The sequence below is a fragment of the Sinocyclocheilus grahami genome, unplaced genomic scaffold, assembly GCF_001515645.1.
Source record: "Sinocyclocheilus grahami isolate Dianchi unplaced genomic scaffold, SAMN03320097.WGS_v1.1 scaffold11.1, whole genome shotgun sequence".
In the NCBI taxonomy this organism is placed as follows: domain Eukaryota; kingdom Metazoa; phylum Chordata; class Actinopteri; order Cypriniformes; family Cyprinidae; genus Sinocyclocheilus; species Sinocyclocheilus grahami.
Window position 1 is genome coordinate 1,508,936 of NW_015505190.1, and position 16,064 is coordinate 1,524,999.

Genomic DNA, 16,064 nt, shown 5'->3' on the forward strand with positions numbered 1-16,064 from the left:
AGCATTTCTCAATTTTGCAGGGTTGTTGAATCAATACAGAGAAAATTGCACACCTTTTGTTGAAGAGCACTGCTGCCATCCACACTGGAAAGGACACACAGTAAAACCATCATTTGTCCCGTCTTTGTATACTTTTTCGATTCCCTGCATAGACAGTCTCCTAATTATATATCTGAATGAAGACCCAAGGACATAACAAAATCCATGAGCAAAACTCTCATTAACTCTCTTCCACTGTGAATATCCAATACCCCCTAATCTTTTCCTCGTCTTCTTTTCTCTCCTCTCCTCTCCAGTCCTCCATCAATCTCACTCTTTACACCAGCGGCTGCTTGTCAGAGGCGGTGGAGGGCAGGGACTCCACGCTGGCTCTGTAGATGGGTTTCTTCTGGGAGTGGTCATCACTGAAAGCACGAGAGAAGGAAATACGACAGAGTGAGTGTTTTATCGGGCAGAATAAGAAAAGATTTGGACCTGAGAGAGAACATGGTTAGTGAGAATTATTTGCACATAGACTGGCCTGCCTGGACAGCTTTGAGGGAGTGAGAAGATGCAGGGGGAGAGAAGTGATCATCAGCATCTACTGATGCTCACAATAATACACAGACTCCACTCCACATGATGGAGGAGGGCTAGAGGTCAAACACCCACATAAATCATTTCTAGACAACATGACTAGGGTGGTTCAAAGTACTTACATGGGTCCCTTGCTCTTCCTCTGTCTGGCTCGGCGGCAGAGGTAAGTGGTCATGGATATCACAACCACCAGAAGGACCAATCCTGCTCCAGATACCATGAGAACAATGCGACCGGTGGTTGTCTCATACCATGCTGCATCCTCTATAAGACAGAGACAATTACATATTATACATCTGTCAAACACAAAAAAAACAACTAAAAAACCTAATTAAACAATTTTAACTTGATCAACACTTTGTTATTATTTTCTCAACTTTGGGCAGGTGAGGTAATTATCAGCATTAAATCAAATTCAACCTATTTACATCAAGTTCTTATTGTGAGTTATCAGTTCACGTTAGTGCAAATAAAATAATTGCTAACTTCATACTCTTCAAATCAAATCAAAATGTAATAACTTGCTCTTTCTCTGAAATTTTCTGCTGACATCAATTTGATTCCATGGCTTGAATCTTTACACTTTGAATGTACTTAACAGTGGCTGGTATAAATTTTGTTTGTTTTTTTATTTCAGAACAAATGACTAAATATCTCTACTGTCAAAATGCAGAAAAGTATTGAGTTATCAAAAGACATTAGGGCACAGTTAGGCACAATTATCTGTAAAGCTGCTTTAAAACAACATGGATTGTAAAAAAAAGTGCTCTACCAATAAAATTAACTTTATGTAATTTTTTTAAGCTATAATGCTCAGTTCCAACAGAATGGCAGTCAGATATTATTATTCGGACTTATCCTGTTTCATTAAGGAGTATGTCATATTATGGAAGTTAAATGGGGTCACAAGGTCAATATTGTCTTCCACAGGCTTACATATGGCCAAAGCACCAGTTTAAGCTAATCCATTGGCTCCAAATGTCTTCCTGTTGTATTCAGATAATTTACACTGAATATTGAATAAATAGTGCCAATAGTGCCGTTAGTGCGAAACGTTTAAATCATATACACATACTGTATATAAACAAATCAACTCAAGTTGTTTACTATAAGCGGCACACTGTCGACCCCTTTTTGCTCTTCTGACCTGGTAGAACAGTGATGCTGATTGTACGTTTCTTCATGAGCGAACGCACAGTAGGAGACTGAGCCGAACAGGTGAATCTTCCTCCATCCTGTTCCCTCACCTTCTCCAACTTCAGCTTATTGGAGGGCAAAAGCCAGTCCTCTCCCTTGATAGAAAAAAAGACAGGGAAGAAGTTATTGAGAAGTGAAAAGCAAAGCAGGAACTCCATGAGAGATCTGACGTAAGAAAGATAAGCCAGAATTTTTCATTCTTATGAAGGGAAGCATGCAAGAAGGTGAATTCCCACTTCTGTATACTTTTTTAATAAAAACTCAACAGAAATTAAAAGAAAAAAATAAATCTACTAAAAGTTTCCTAGGAATCCCTGCACCAGTTACAATAGTGAGCATAAGAGAATAATGAAGCAAAAATAAAACATAACACCATACAATTCAAGGAAACAAATGCCTGTGCAAAATCCACTCCGAGCACATCATAACCGTACAAATGCTTTTGGCACTAAAGGAACTTCTGCAGCCTGCCAACAAAGTCCATTTCAATTTAAATGAAAGTGAATTAAGAGGATTCCCAGTCAAGCCAAAGTTCTGGCCAAAGTACCATTGTTTAAGCTAATCTGTTGGCTCCAAATGTCTTCCTGTTTCTTCTGCTGGAGTGCAGACACAGCACAGTAAACAGGTAGCTGCTATATGTCAGACCGTGCTCTGTCATTTAAGAGAAGCTGGCTTTTCTGGTTTACTCTTCATAAGAAATTGTTCATAAAAATCCAAAGTGCATATTTGAAACCAAATTGAGTAAGTGAAAATATGTACTTGAACTGTCAGACAATGACACTGCACATTCGTGACGTGTGGCGGAGGACATCCTAATAACAGGAATGAGTAATTCTGCATTTCCATCTCATGAAATTCTATGGTCATCAATCACCCACACCGTGACATTTGGAGGGAATTTTTTCAGCATGTTACATGTATGATCCACCATTACTCACAGGTCCAAAATGAACAATATATCTCACCAGCCCATAGTGAGTGAATAGAGTTTAACTAGCCTTAACAGAAAAAAATTTGGTACTGTCCCGGAAACGATTTTCATTCATTATAAAATAATATAATATAATATAATTAAAAAGTGTGTGCCTAGTTTTTGTGCCTATAGCAGTGGCAAAAACTATATTGCATAATATAGAACTATACTTCAGTCTCCTTGAAACTGCACATCAGGATTTTGTGCCTTAAAATATATTCATTTTGGTGGCTCAATATGAGAAATATTTCACATGTGTTGCCACATGGAGAAAAACATTTCTTGACTTCCTAGATTAAAAAAAAATGTTGGCAAATTTACCACTGAGGTGGAAGATGCTTGAGTCCTGACAGATGTTTTCTTTAGCAAACATCTGTTAAGACTCATGTGGCTTATTCCTTTGATTTGAATCACGTGTGAGTTATATCAGTGATTGTACGATTATCCTTCTCATATTCTGCTTAAACTTAAACTTCTACTTTAACCATTCCATTAAATAACTAGCCACTAAGAAGTAACTGGTCCCTGATTAGTTTTATTTCCTCACTAAAGCCAACTTTTGCTCACATTTGGCTGCAATTTTGGACCCTGGTTGCACAAGGCTCACATAAAAAAAAAAGAATCAGAATTGATTTGAGGAGTGTAGACTAGACGAGACCACTAGAGACTCTTTAGTGTAGATCTACCATGCACTGTTCCATAGGGCTGGGTAAAAAATATCGATATCTCGAAATAAATCGATTCTCATTTTTACGGAATTATATCGATTCTTAAATCCCAAGAATCGATTAGTCTAGCCTGTTTTCAGTTAATGGACGGAACGTTGAAGGGGACGGAACGTCCCATCCAATATATCGCAATAAGCACTTTGGTACTTTTAATATGAAACAAAGTCTCAGATTTCTAATTCTGTCCATTGTATTGCAGTATTCAAACGATAAATGTCGTTTTGGCGCTTTTTAATGTGAATTGACAGATCGCTGTAGCGCCTCGATCAACAGATGGGTCGGCCGGCACGAGGCGCACGTGAACTGATCATCTCCTCCACATTAATTACAGTTTCAGCACAAAATAAACATGACTAAACATCCGAAGGTAAGTTAAAAGAAAAAGTACAACTTTCCAATCCATGTCCTGTCTCATGTAATCGCTCAATCAGTGTTTCAGCCACACAAAGACGTCAATATAACGTAAACAATGTCATGTAACATCACATTTACCTCAGAAAAATATATTCGGTGACCATAAACTCATTAGTCAGATAGAAAAATAAACTGTAGAGAGGGGCATTTTGCTAAATATATGTGCCATATATGCACCAGTAAGCTTATTTTCACTTCCACAGCAAGCTGGCCTTCCAGGTCTTTCTCTCAAATGTATGAGAAACTTCCATGAAAACAGACAACTGCAATCCCAATACAGCAGTTTTGCAGTAGACAGAGTAATGCATCATGTTAAAAAACTGTAAGATTAAATTTTACAGAATATTAAATCTGTCACCTCTTTAGCCCAGAAGTACTCAGGTGCCTCAGAAGCTGAAGTAGAACATTCCAGCTCCACATGATCTCCTAAGCGTACTTTGAGGTCCTGCACCGAGTTGAAATAACGTGTTAAGTATCCCAAACCAGCCCTGTGCACAGCCACCTCCCGCATATCTGTGAGAGGAAAAAGAGAGAACATTTGAGGATAAAACGGATTAGTCAAAACAGCTCTGCTCCAGGATACATTTGCATAGCATAAAAAAACAAGGAAGTAGGGCATGGAAATTCTGAGTTTTCATTGCTCAAAAAATAACGTACAGTATACAATTAATATTATATAAGATATACAATAAACATTATTTTTATATATATTCATAAAATATACATGCATAAACATCATCAGTCAGTAAGATTTTTTGAAAGAAATTAATACTTTTATTCAGAAATGATGCATTAAATTAATCCAAAGTGACCGATAGATTTAGATCAAATAAAAGTAAACTTTCTATTCATCAAATCCTAAACATTCTGGAGGGGTGGGGGTGGAGGATTCTATCAGTTTTTTAAGCAGAATAATCAGAAAAATCTTTCCAAATCAGTATATTGGAATGATTTCTGAAGGATCATGTGACACTAGAGACTGGAGCAATGACTAAATAAATATAATAAAATCTATTAAAATAGGAAAATTGTAATAATCACAGTATTACTCTTTTTACTTAAATTTTGCTAAATAAATAAATAGATAAATAAATGCAGCATTGCTGAGCATAAGAGACTTCTTTCAAAAACATTTAAAAAATCTTACCGACCTCAAACTTTTAAACAGTATTGTAACTTGTTGGTGACACCGATGGATTATCATAAATGATTATAGCATATTAAGTCCAAGTTCGCTGTAATAATACAATATGAGCATGGATCATCTTGTCTCCATCTGATTATTCATACTGAACATTTCTGTATCGATCCATCTGTTTTTCCACGCAGTAAAGCCCCCAATCAATACCAATATTGATTTTGTCATCTTGGGAGATAAAGAGTTGTATTTGTCCTCTAATCTTTAAATCCCAAATATAAAACTTCCTTGCAATAAAATGTCAGATGCAACTTGCCTCACATACAACGATGGAAGGATTTCAAGTTTCTGGACAATAAAGACACATATGGATCAATTTATGTATGTAGCAATCAGTGGGGATTTGCATCGCAGATCGTTAGCACTTTTCATGCTGCCCTTGATGTCTCTTACTCACAATGTATGGGGATGGTGAGGGGTTGGGAGGAGTTGTCTGCAGCAGAACTGTCCTCAGTGACGCAGCGGTATGGACCCTCAGACCAGGACTGGATGCTGGCGATATAGACGAGCAGTCTGCCTTCCTCCCTTCTCACATCCACATCATACAGAAAACACCGGCGGTAGAAATACGCCTGATCTGACTCAAGCCGGTACCACCTCTTCATGTACTGTTGGGAAGAAAAAGAAAGAAATATTTCACTCCAGTAGCTTGAATATGATGTTCATTTCACTTCAACTTAATATATTACCAGCAAGTGATTTACTTTGACTACTTTAGTGATGCATTTTTTGTCCTTTTTGGGACAAAAAAAACTTAATTCTTCAAAATGTTTATTTTTATGGCCGATTTTGTAATAACATTCACTTCATTTTGGGGGAACTTGTTTATTTTGATTGCTTGTTCTACCTTAAAGATCTTCCTTAACCCTATGAAGCCTTACATATAAAATAATAGTGTTTGAAATCACTATTATAAATATTTGTTTTTTGTTGAGTATCAAATTTGATTTGGCCAAAAGTTAGATGAAATACTGATAGCTTGTAAATCAATATGATCTTATAACGGTGTAACACACTACTTAGAAAAAAGGCATATAAATATCAGTCGTTACCCTGTATTTCCCATATAATTTAGTAAGATGATATTCAAGTGCTTAGTTTTATGAACAATGCTCTGTATTTTTATTGTGGTTATTGCAAAACATTTAATGCAATGCAATGCCAATTTAGAGATACACACATAGCCTGATGTATCATATTTTATAGTCACATTTCAATATATTTTTCTAAACAATATATGTATGGATGATTATATAAAGTTAAGCGGTTTCAGTTCAGTAAGTGGTTATCAAAAAAATGAATAAATTCTTACATTTTCTTTGACTAATAAAAATCAGTAATGATTTCACAGCAAAAAGATACTTGCACCATGACCAAATGATACCAAAATGCTTTTTACTTGTTTAAAAAGTAAAATATCATTCACATGACAGAAGGAATGTAGTAGAATGTGTAAAACAGCTTTTTCCATCAACTTCAGGTTGATAATTCAGAGGCCTTAGACATTTGGTTAGCAAATATAATGGCTTAGGCTTTATGGGTTAAAACGTCTTGCTGATGTAAGGAACACTTGCCAAATTTGATAAAGTATGTTACACTTGGAGGAAGTAGACTATTCGGGGCACTGGCACTTGGGTCTCACTAACACAGGTTAATGAGAGATTGCAAAACAAAGCATCTGTCTTTGTGATTGCTGGTATGGAAAACCTGTTTTGCTCGAATGCGTTTAGATAGCTGGAAAAGGTGACAAACAGACTCTGCACTGACAGAAGCAGCAGATGCTGTGAATCCTCCATAGGCCCCTCGCTGCCAGATACTAATTAAATCCAGAATAACAGCTCTCGGAAGCTCACTAAAACACACACTGCCTCCTGCTCTTTAAATACTAGTTGCAGTCTTGATCTCCAGACAAATACATTCAAAATAATGTTATAGTTCTTTATTTGCCATTTCCCTATAAGATTGTTTACAAAATCATGAGGGCAGTTGTGTGGATATTTGAGAGTAAGCGTCCCTGACAGATAGGTTTGTAATTTTAGATCTCTCGCTTTCTGTTTATACAGTAATCAGACCTGCAGCACTGCAGAGGACGTGCACAGACAGCAACAATAACCTAAACCCTTCTCATTTCCCGTGAGAAACAAGGTGTCATTCAGTTTCAATCTGCTGTTTTCTTGACATTTACAGACAAATGCACGTCAAAGGACATTGTGTACCAGATATTTCCTTGCCACTGTGTGTTAGTGACCTTACCTTTGAGAACCTCTCAAAGTGTACTGTGCTCATGTTCAACTCGGATTCTGTATTCACACACTCCAATGTCACATCTTGTCCTTCCAGAATCGGCTCAGTTGGACCTTTAACCTCCAAAGAAGCTGAAGAACAGTAAAACAATACAGAAGAATAGTAAGAATAGTTAAAAAAAAAAAAAAGCGTATTGAATTTGCTTGTTTTATAGAATAATGCAATTGCATCCATATCCTCCTGAGACCCAGCTATGGAGTTTTTGCCTCTGTAGTGGACATTATATTTTAGTGAATTTCTCGGAGACCTCACATGTCACAGTTTTAAGTCTGGATGTCCCGTACAGAGCACATTCAGGGCTTTCCAGAGATACCAAATGATTGGATGTTTCAGCACATCTTGTAGCTCTGCTCTAGTTATTTTGTTTTTATACACATACTGACAGATTACGTTTGGTATAACATTGATTCTAGGTTGAAACAGTGAAAGGCAGTAAATAAATAATGGTTTTAAGAAGACAAGCAAAATGTTATATACCTGTGTATCTTTGGACAAAGGTGAACGCCAGGACAGTGATGAAAATATAGCCTTTCATTTTGAAGGATCTTGACTTCTGCGTTTGAGAGAATCTTCTGCCGAAATGAAAGTTTGTAAACACAATTTATGAGCGCGGAAGAAGGTGGAGCTTGCGAGATTTACCGTGCTATTGTTTCTTTTGTAGCCTATTTATTACAAAGATACAACGATGCACTAATATAATGTTACAAATGAATCTTATTATTTTTATATTTGTTCTGTCATATTACAAAAATACTTAGAGACAACGCTATCTTACGCCATGATATCAAAACATATCGAACTCCTCATCCAAATAAGCGTATGCGTCACTTGTATCTAGCATAATATATGTTCTGAAGGTCAGTTAGTTTCAAAGTGAAAAGGCATGCTGTTTAGTATGACACCTATCAGCACGTAAAAATGTTGTTTCGTTTTTGTATGACAAACGTCTGATATGTGAATCTGCAATTTTTTTAAATAATGCCATCAGGACTACTTAAATTTGCCAATGTTGCGGTTACATCCTCAGAAACTGTAATTCCTATTCTAAAAAGTCTATTTTATGACAGGTGACGCGTTACAAGTAGCCTACTGAAAAAAGTTTAAAATCTTCCATACATTTAAAACTGTTTATTGTAGCCAACCTAGTCATAACATCCTTAAAGTCATTTTTAAAGTCCTTTTTACCTCACCTTCTTTCATTAAAAAAAAAACTTTATCGATATGGTTAATGGATTCTTTATACCTCTCATTATATTGAGTTGTCGATGTAAACATTTGATAGTTTGCATTATATATATATATATATATATGCAACCCAGTGCAAAAGTTCTTTGGAATTACTTGAAACAGCAAAAGGTCATGTTAGGCTAATACATTTTTTTAAGAAACACTTTACATGCGTGTAAATAGATCTGGAGAGAATATTATCTTCTCTTACCAGCAAGCCAAAAAAAAAAACCTTGACCCAGGTCACTGGAGGGAAGAGAAATAATAAACATGCAGGTTAGAATGTACTTAGTAGTAGGCCATTAAATAATACATAGCCTTGGAAATTTGAAGAGGGCAGAATAGTAGCTAGGGAGCAGTGGAAATTCCCTAGTCTAAAGTTCATTGACCTTACAGTAATTTCAGACAGTCACAGGTGACTGTAGGTGACTCAGCAAAGGTGAATTTTTCAGCAAGTGCACGCTGCTAGTTGTAGTTTTGAAAAATATCGTAGGAGGCTACTTGTTTGTTGTAGACAAAGCGTCATGTCTCATATTGAGAATATGTAACCCCAAGACATGGTTCAAGGATTCTGGTCTGAAATGTATCACAAATGTTACAGTTACATAATTAATCAACAAAACAGAATACATCATTAAACCAAACTTATTTCACTACGATCACAAAGTTGAACATTTTAAACTCTTAAAATGTTAACTTCAAATAAGGTACATCAACATGTATTTCTGTTGATACATGTGTACACAATAGACATATATTGTAGACATGTGCTAAACTGACAGATGTACAAAAAGTATCTGATGCTCTGGGTTGAGAGATCATTGACTGCTATCACTGGCCAACATTTGCAATACCACATAAGAAGGGTTCACATATCAACAGTGTAATGGTAAAGATACAAAATGGACACAAAAATAATGGACAATTCATTTCCCCTGACAGTTTTGCCAAACTTTAATTCCAAGTAATAATACAGAGGTACTTACAGATATCTTTAACAACAAACCTTTGGCCAGTTGTAAAAATGGCAGCCCCTAACTCCATGCAGTCGTGTGTACTGTCAGTCCCTGCGGAGGCCACAAATACAGTAAGCAACACCTGGCAGGTACATCAAATATGCGAATAATGTCATAGTATTTATCCCCACACAACAAGCTGAATTGACTTTAAATACAGTAAGAGTGTTGTTTAATTTAAAACTGCATTAACTTTACAACCACGCTCGCATGTGTGACAAATAATCTTAATGACCATATTTGATTTCTAAATTTTAAAGCCAGAATCTACTGTTTTTGTCTTATTTTGCATGTGCTTTTCAAGATTCCCATTAAGAAAGGCACTGCTACTTCAGCACAAAACTGTGCTCTGTCAATTTCAGGCTTAAAACCTTGCATTTACCCTAAGAAAGCAATCACAACCATTCATCCATTCTCCAAACCACTTATCCTCTGTAGCAGTGGTTCTCAAATATGTCCTGAGTACCCCCAGCCCTATACATTTTGTATGTCTCCCTCATCTATCACATCTGATTCAACTCATCAGCTCATTAGTGGAGACTGCAAGACCTGAAGTGGATGTGCCAGATATAGGGAGACACACAAAATGTGCAATGCTGGGGGTACTTCATGGAGAGGTTTGAAAACCACTGCTCTATATGGTTAAAAAAAACTTAAAAGCTTAAAAAAACTACTTGCAAGCCTGCAAAATACTTTCACATACATACGTACAAAGTGCTAAAATGTAAATAAAGCACTTTTCCACTATCGGGCTGCATGATTGTAAGCAATACCAGTTGTGGTACGAGTCGCATTAAGTACAAAGTACAAATACAAACCCTTCCAGTTTTGGATTTATCAGCACTTCTAGCTAACCGTCCTCAGGCCAGGAGAATCATGCTGGTAGAACGGCTTTGGTGACATGGAGACTCATGAGCTTTGTAAACCGAGCCTTCTTCTCTTTGCTCTCTGGTAACCTCTGGCTCGAGGGTGGAAAAACTAGTGCAGGTTTGCTAATGAATATGCACAAATACCTTAATACTGATTGGTAAAGCTACTTATTTAAAGTTTAAGGTGCAGTTTCACAATACAGGTTGTCACAACTTTGCTTTTTTAGAGGCACAAATCACAGGCAAAAGAATCTTACATGACCAAAACAAGAATGTTAGGTCTGACGCCACACGCCACCATTTCCGGGTCCAAGCGCTCTATCATATGCCAAAGCAAACAACAAATGGTGGTGATATTCAGTACGCTCATAGTGTGCTGTAATACTAACAAATAAATCATGATCCTAACCTTTATCTCTATACCGAAATCTCAGATGGTTAATTCTTTATAAATCATTAAAATACTGAGCCTGGAGACTGTAGTGTACACTGTAAGTTTAGCTTAAATGTGTGATATAAATGAGATAGCATTCTCAATTGAAATGTATAGCGTCTTGGACACAAACAATATTTCTTACGTTATGACTTAACAGTGTGATAATATCAGCAAGCTTCAAAGGGGCTCAACATCTGCCTTAATACATTACATATTAAAGCTGCTTTTATCTTTTGAAATACATGGAGTCAGAAATGTTTGTTGTTTTTGTCTAAACTATAGTTTTGTCAGAGCTGCTCTCTTCCTTTTCTCTCTCTTCCTTAGAGTAGTGTTGCAATGTCTGGTGTTTGTTTCTAGACGGAGCGTCTGGAAAACGCTGACCGCAGTCCTCGCAGGCATATGGAAGGGCATCTTTGTCCCCATCCCCTCTAAACTGCTCTTTACTGAGCGTACTCCTCTCTTCCATTTCCGGGAGATGGATCTGGTTGAGACCGGAGGCTTGAATTCTCTGGAAGTCTGAAACTGAGGACGACGCAGAGGCAGCCAGGCTAGGCCTTCCCACAGAGTTGGGCTCTGTCACGATCCCGTGAACCGTGCGGTGATGAAAGCGAATACCGGAACGGTTTGAAAAGCTCTTCCCACAGAGGCCGCACACGAAAGGCCTCTCGCCAGTGTGGATGCGAGTGTGGATCTTCAGAGCCCCGGACTGAGTAAAGCACTTCCCACACTGACCGCAGTGGTACGGTTTCTCCCCCGTGTGAATTCGCTGATGCGCTCTCACCCCAGCTAAGTGAGGAAAACCCCGTCCGCAATAAGTGCAGGTGTACGGTCTTTCTCCGGTGTGAATTCGGCGGTGAATCTTAAGCGCCCCAGACTGGCTAAAGCTCTTGCCGCAGTCGGAGCAGCTGTATGGACGGGCACCTGTGTGTACGTTGAGGTGGATGCGCAGATTGCTGTGCGAGTTGAATGCACGGCCGCACTCGGCGCACAGGAAGCCGCCGGTTTTGGACGCATGCTGGGTTCGCTGGTGCTGCAGCAGTTGCGATGGCCGGGGGAAAGAGGCATTGCAGTGCATGCATGGGAGCTGCTGCAAGCCTTCCTGTTGCGCGTGGCCCTGCTGATGGCGAAGGAGCTGGGCACAGGTGGGGAAGGTGCGCTGGCAGGATAGGCAAGGGAACGATGGGAGCGTACATGACGTGCAGGTGGTGAGCGGGCAGTGATGGTGGTGGTGATGATAGTGGTGATGGGCAATGTGTGCCTCTGAGTCCTTTTGTTGGCGTAGAAGTTGGCTACATGTTTGAAACCCATGTTGGCAGCATAGACACGGAAAGGCCTGAACTGGTGGGGACTCGGGATTTGCCTGAGGGATTGGGCTGTGGGTGCTAGTGCCTTTGTCCTCTTGTTGGGGGTGACCAGATGTGCTGCTGGGCTCGGTGTTTTCCTCTTCCAGAGAGAGTCCCAAACCTAGACACAAGCCTAGGCCGACAGGGGCAGCACTGGGCTCTTTAGTCTGCTGCGGTGGGGTGGATTGTGGGGATGAATGTGGTTGGATCTGGGAGGCCGGGCTGGTTCTGGGTTTTAAGGTGTGGACTGAGGAACTAGAAGGAGATGAGGAAAGAGGGCAGCCAGGACATGTGCAGGCACGATGCTGAACTACAAAAGATATAAATCAATGAGGCAGTGAGTATAAGATGGATAAACATGATAAAACTTAATATTAAACTATTTCCTGGCAGGGTTGGAAACCGAGAACCGGTTGTTATTCGGGCGAACATGTACTTCAATATCTGAACTGGTTCAAGAAGTAGTTAAATATACATATTATGAGCTTTGGCACATTAAGTGGCATTTTATAAAAATAGACGAAAATTATTATTAAAATCATTTTAGTATTTTTATTTATTGTATGGCTCTCTGGAATACTTATATTCTATTTAGCTAGGTTCAGCTATCATACATGGTGTTACTGTATTACTGACTGCTCATCTATTTCCTTAAAACCTATGTTTCGTATATAATATACACAGGTTCTAATCACCCTGTCTGGGTTTAATTTGTGATAATGACCTGATGACTCCAATTATTATGATCTCTTCCTTAATATACAGTTATAGGACACATGACTAGATTGCATATAGAGTGTCTGATCTGCACTAGAAAGCCTGTGAACTCAACTTTTGCAACAAGACTAATTTATTAATGTATTTTAATATGTATTAAATGTATTTTTATTTGCTGTATCTCTGTTGAAATCTAAAATGATCTCCTCACTTAGCAACATGCTGCTGAGGCCAGTTAATGCAATAAGTAAATGCCTCTGAAGTACTAAAAGAATTGGAGCTGTTACAACCTTTGAATCAATAAATTATGCATGTTTCCCAATCCTTTTGCATGAGAAAGTGTATTTATAACACAGCGGCACAGTACCCTTACAGTCTATTGTAATATTTACTCACCGTGGCTTTCATGACCTCTGGGTTCCCTTTCCCTTTCCTGCAAACCAAACCGAACAGCACTTTTCACCTGGCTCTGTCTGGATGGGGTAGACTGGGGAGGATGAGAGACTGTGGGCCAAGCAGAACTCTGTGTCTCCTCAGTATGTTGCTCTCTCAGTGGATGACCAGTGACTGAAGCATTTGCAGCCATAAGGTCACCAATAAAATTATGCATATCCAGCCATGAGCATGGACCAGCCTGCATTAAATAATATTCGTATTAAATAAATAAAAATTAGTTGTAAATAGCCTACTGTAATATAATTTTAAGATAATATATCATGTTTAAATATATCAATGTCACATTGCTGCATATGCACATTTTGTTAAATTATTTCTTTAATATTTGTTAAATATTAAAGTAAATAAATACAGCCTTAAAGCAATAGGATAACGGGGGTCATAGAATAAATCGCATCATGAGAAAATGACACCTTTAGGTACGCGTAACAAGACGCGATACAAGCGTTAAGCGTACGATATCAAGCGATACATCTTACTAAATATCAAAACATTTCCATCGATCCGCATCGCTGTGCTGTTAAATAGCCTACAGGTACGCCAATAAAATGCTTCCGTCTGCATTTATGTCGCCTTTATTTCTTCAAGCCATGAAACACATTACACGCCCCTTTTAAGGCTACTTCCTCGTGTTTATTTTAGCATGTACTCACTGCGAGTCTGTCTTTGTCCATCTGGAGCGCCCTTACATAATCGAGTGTGCAACTGTATTAATACACATTTATGATTAATGTAAGGTTGGGCGTTTCTTTCATTTGGTAAACCGAGAGCCGCGGGTTAGTGATTGTTGTCTCTTGACGCTAACGTTACTGCCCCACTTCTCTTACAGTCTGGAGCGGCTCATAACGCCATTTCCTCCCATCGACAGCAGTGTATTTCCGGGATATGAATCATGTGACTACATTCCTAATTTCTTTATACCCAAATTCTGTACCTTACAGGGATGTACCATAACAACCGTCTACCATGTGTGTGTGTGCGTGCGTGTATGTCTCTGTGTGTAGAACAGAACTGTCCAAAAAAACTAGACAAAATATTTCCAGATATAGAATATTTCCATTTGTGAGTGTCACACTCAATGGTACAGAGGTGACAGACTGACACCTCTGACGCATTTCTATTGTCATGTCTCTGTCTGGCTATTACTGTCATGGTTGCTCAACTTTGCCAGTCAATTATGATGTAAAAATTGTAATAGACTGAATTATGATGCTATTCATTGAGTGACTTAGTCATTATATAATTACTATAGTAGTTTGTATATAGGAATTAATCTATAGTGATAAATGCCCCTTTATTACATTCAAAACATTAGATAGAAAGAAAAAGAACGAAACAAACAAAGAACAAGAGCTACATTTGAGGCTGAATCTGGGTTCTAACTGCTCTCTGGAAATCTATAAAGAAGGTAGCCTAATGAATTGTGTCTAGCATATGTATGTGGTCATGAACAAGAAAATGATGTTCATGTTTATCTGCCTATTCTACAGTATCTGTGTTTCTGTTGAGCATGTGATATGATCAGTTAAAACACTGAATTAGAACTTCATTACTTTAAATTCACATATTTACTGAAAAGACTTGTCAGACTTTCTGTATGAATACATAAATATCCAACAGTGAATCCATAGGGTTGATCTCAGCTTGGGTTATTTATTTATATAATATACTTTTATAAAATTATAAAATCTCATTTGTTGTTGATGTTGTTTTTAATTTGTAGATTATGTAATGATGCAATGAAATGTTGTTTATGCCACATTATGGAGCACATGAATTTACCTCAACACTGCATGTATACATGTAATATTTTTGGCCACTAGATAGAGCCATGAAGACAGAAGTTCCGTTCACAAGCCAGGAGACACTGCCTCAGTCTAATTATAGACTACTTGAATTCCACTCCTCTTTTAGAATGTAAAAAACTGAGCTGTAATACCCATAAAGCCTTATGTTGTTTACATTTTTAAGGACCCATAATGGAGGGGCTCTAAATCTTGCTCTTGAAGATCTACAGCTATCTGGTTCATACTGAGGTTAGTCAAAAGTACTACATGAACAAACAAGTATGGAGAGGCAATGCCACATGTAATGCACATCTCAGATCAGATTTTTAAAGTACTACTTCAAAATGTACTAAGTGTGCACTTATCATGCTTATCATCATGTTTATTTAAAGAGTGCTTTTCTCATTACACACCAAATAACTGTAAGACCACTACAAAGTGAACAGCAGTCGAGCTTAGGCATTTAAAGTTCTCCACTTTTTTGCAGCTGTGAGAGGATGAGTGGGTGGAGATTGAGTTGGTGGAGGAGGAGCAGGAAGAAACGGAAGACATTTTCATGTCATGGTGAGAATGGAGGAAATGGACATAATGGTTAACATCTCTGAGGCAAATTAGCAGATCAAAGTTTAGTGTGTGTGTGGGGGGTAGATAATAGTCATCAACTACACAGAAAAAAAACTAACTCTACAAAAGAAGCACTGTCTATATTTTATTAATATTAATTATTATATTAAATATATTTCCAACAGTGATGGAAATCAACAGCAATTACTTAAATACACTTTTTTATGGTGAGGTTGAAATGATGAGGTTATTTTCTAAT

The 16,064-nt window shown here is 38.0% G+C and overlaps 2 protein-coding genes and 1 long non-coding RNA gene across 4 annotated transcripts in view; all 3 read right to left on the reverse strand.

The window, feature by feature from the left end:
* The window catches only part of LOC107595219 (vascular endothelial growth factor receptor 3-like), an 8,987-nt gene extending 781 nt beyond the window's left edge, over positions 1-8,206 (reverse strand). Inside the window, exons 1-8 of the mRNA XM_016285566.1 lie at positions 8,030-8,206; positions 7,868-7,959; positions 7,340-7,461; positions 5,484-5,694; positions 4,247-4,401; positions 1,724-1,868; positions 699-840; positions 1-404 (exon numbers count right to left, since the gene is read on the reverse strand). The exon at positions 1-404 is cut by the window's left edge and continues 781 nt beyond it. Of these exons, the coding sequence (XP_016141052.1) occupies positions 317-404; positions 699-840; positions 1,724-1,868; positions 4,247-4,401; positions 5,484-5,694; positions 7,340-7,461; positions 7,868-7,925 (921 nt within the window). The 5' untranslated portion in view covers positions 7,926-7,959; positions 8,030-8,206 and the 3' untranslated portion in view covers positions 1-316. The remainder of the gene's footprint in view (positions 405-698; positions 841-1,723; positions 1,869-4,246; positions 4,402-5,483; positions 5,695-7,339; positions 7,462-7,867; positions 7,960-8,029) is intronic.
* A 1,350-nt stretch (positions 8,207-9,556) lies between these two features.
* LOC107596510 (uncharacterized) lies at positions 9,557-10,146 on the reverse strand. Its single transcript, XR_001610376.1, has 2 exons — positions 10,016-10,146; positions 9,557-9,684 (listed from the first exon to the last, which is right to left on the reverse strand). It is a non-coding gene; the product is annotated as an uncharacterized lncRNA (long non-coding RNA).
* A 92-nt stretch (positions 10,147-10,238) lies between these two features.
* LOC107595229 (zinc finger protein 696-like) lies at positions 10,239-14,319 on the reverse strand. Of its 2 annotated transcripts, none has more exons than XM_016285577.1 (3): positions 14,108-14,319; positions 13,395-13,632; positions 10,239-12,591 (listed from the first exon to the last, which is right to left on the reverse strand). In XM_016285577.1, the coding sequence occupies exons 1-3, from the start codon at positions 14,126-14,128 to the stop codon at positions 11,210-11,212; spliced, it is 1,641 nt and encodes a 546-aa protein (XP_016141063.1). In that variant the 5' UTR covers positions 14,129-14,319; the 3' UTR covers positions 10,239-11,209. The 2 variants fall into 2 exon arrangements, with proteins under 2 accessions (XP_016141063.1, XP_016141071.1); XM_016285585.1 differs by lacking the exon at positions 14,108-14,319 and adding an exon at positions 13,934-14,089.
* Positions 14,320-16,064: the final 1,745 nt, after the last annotated feature.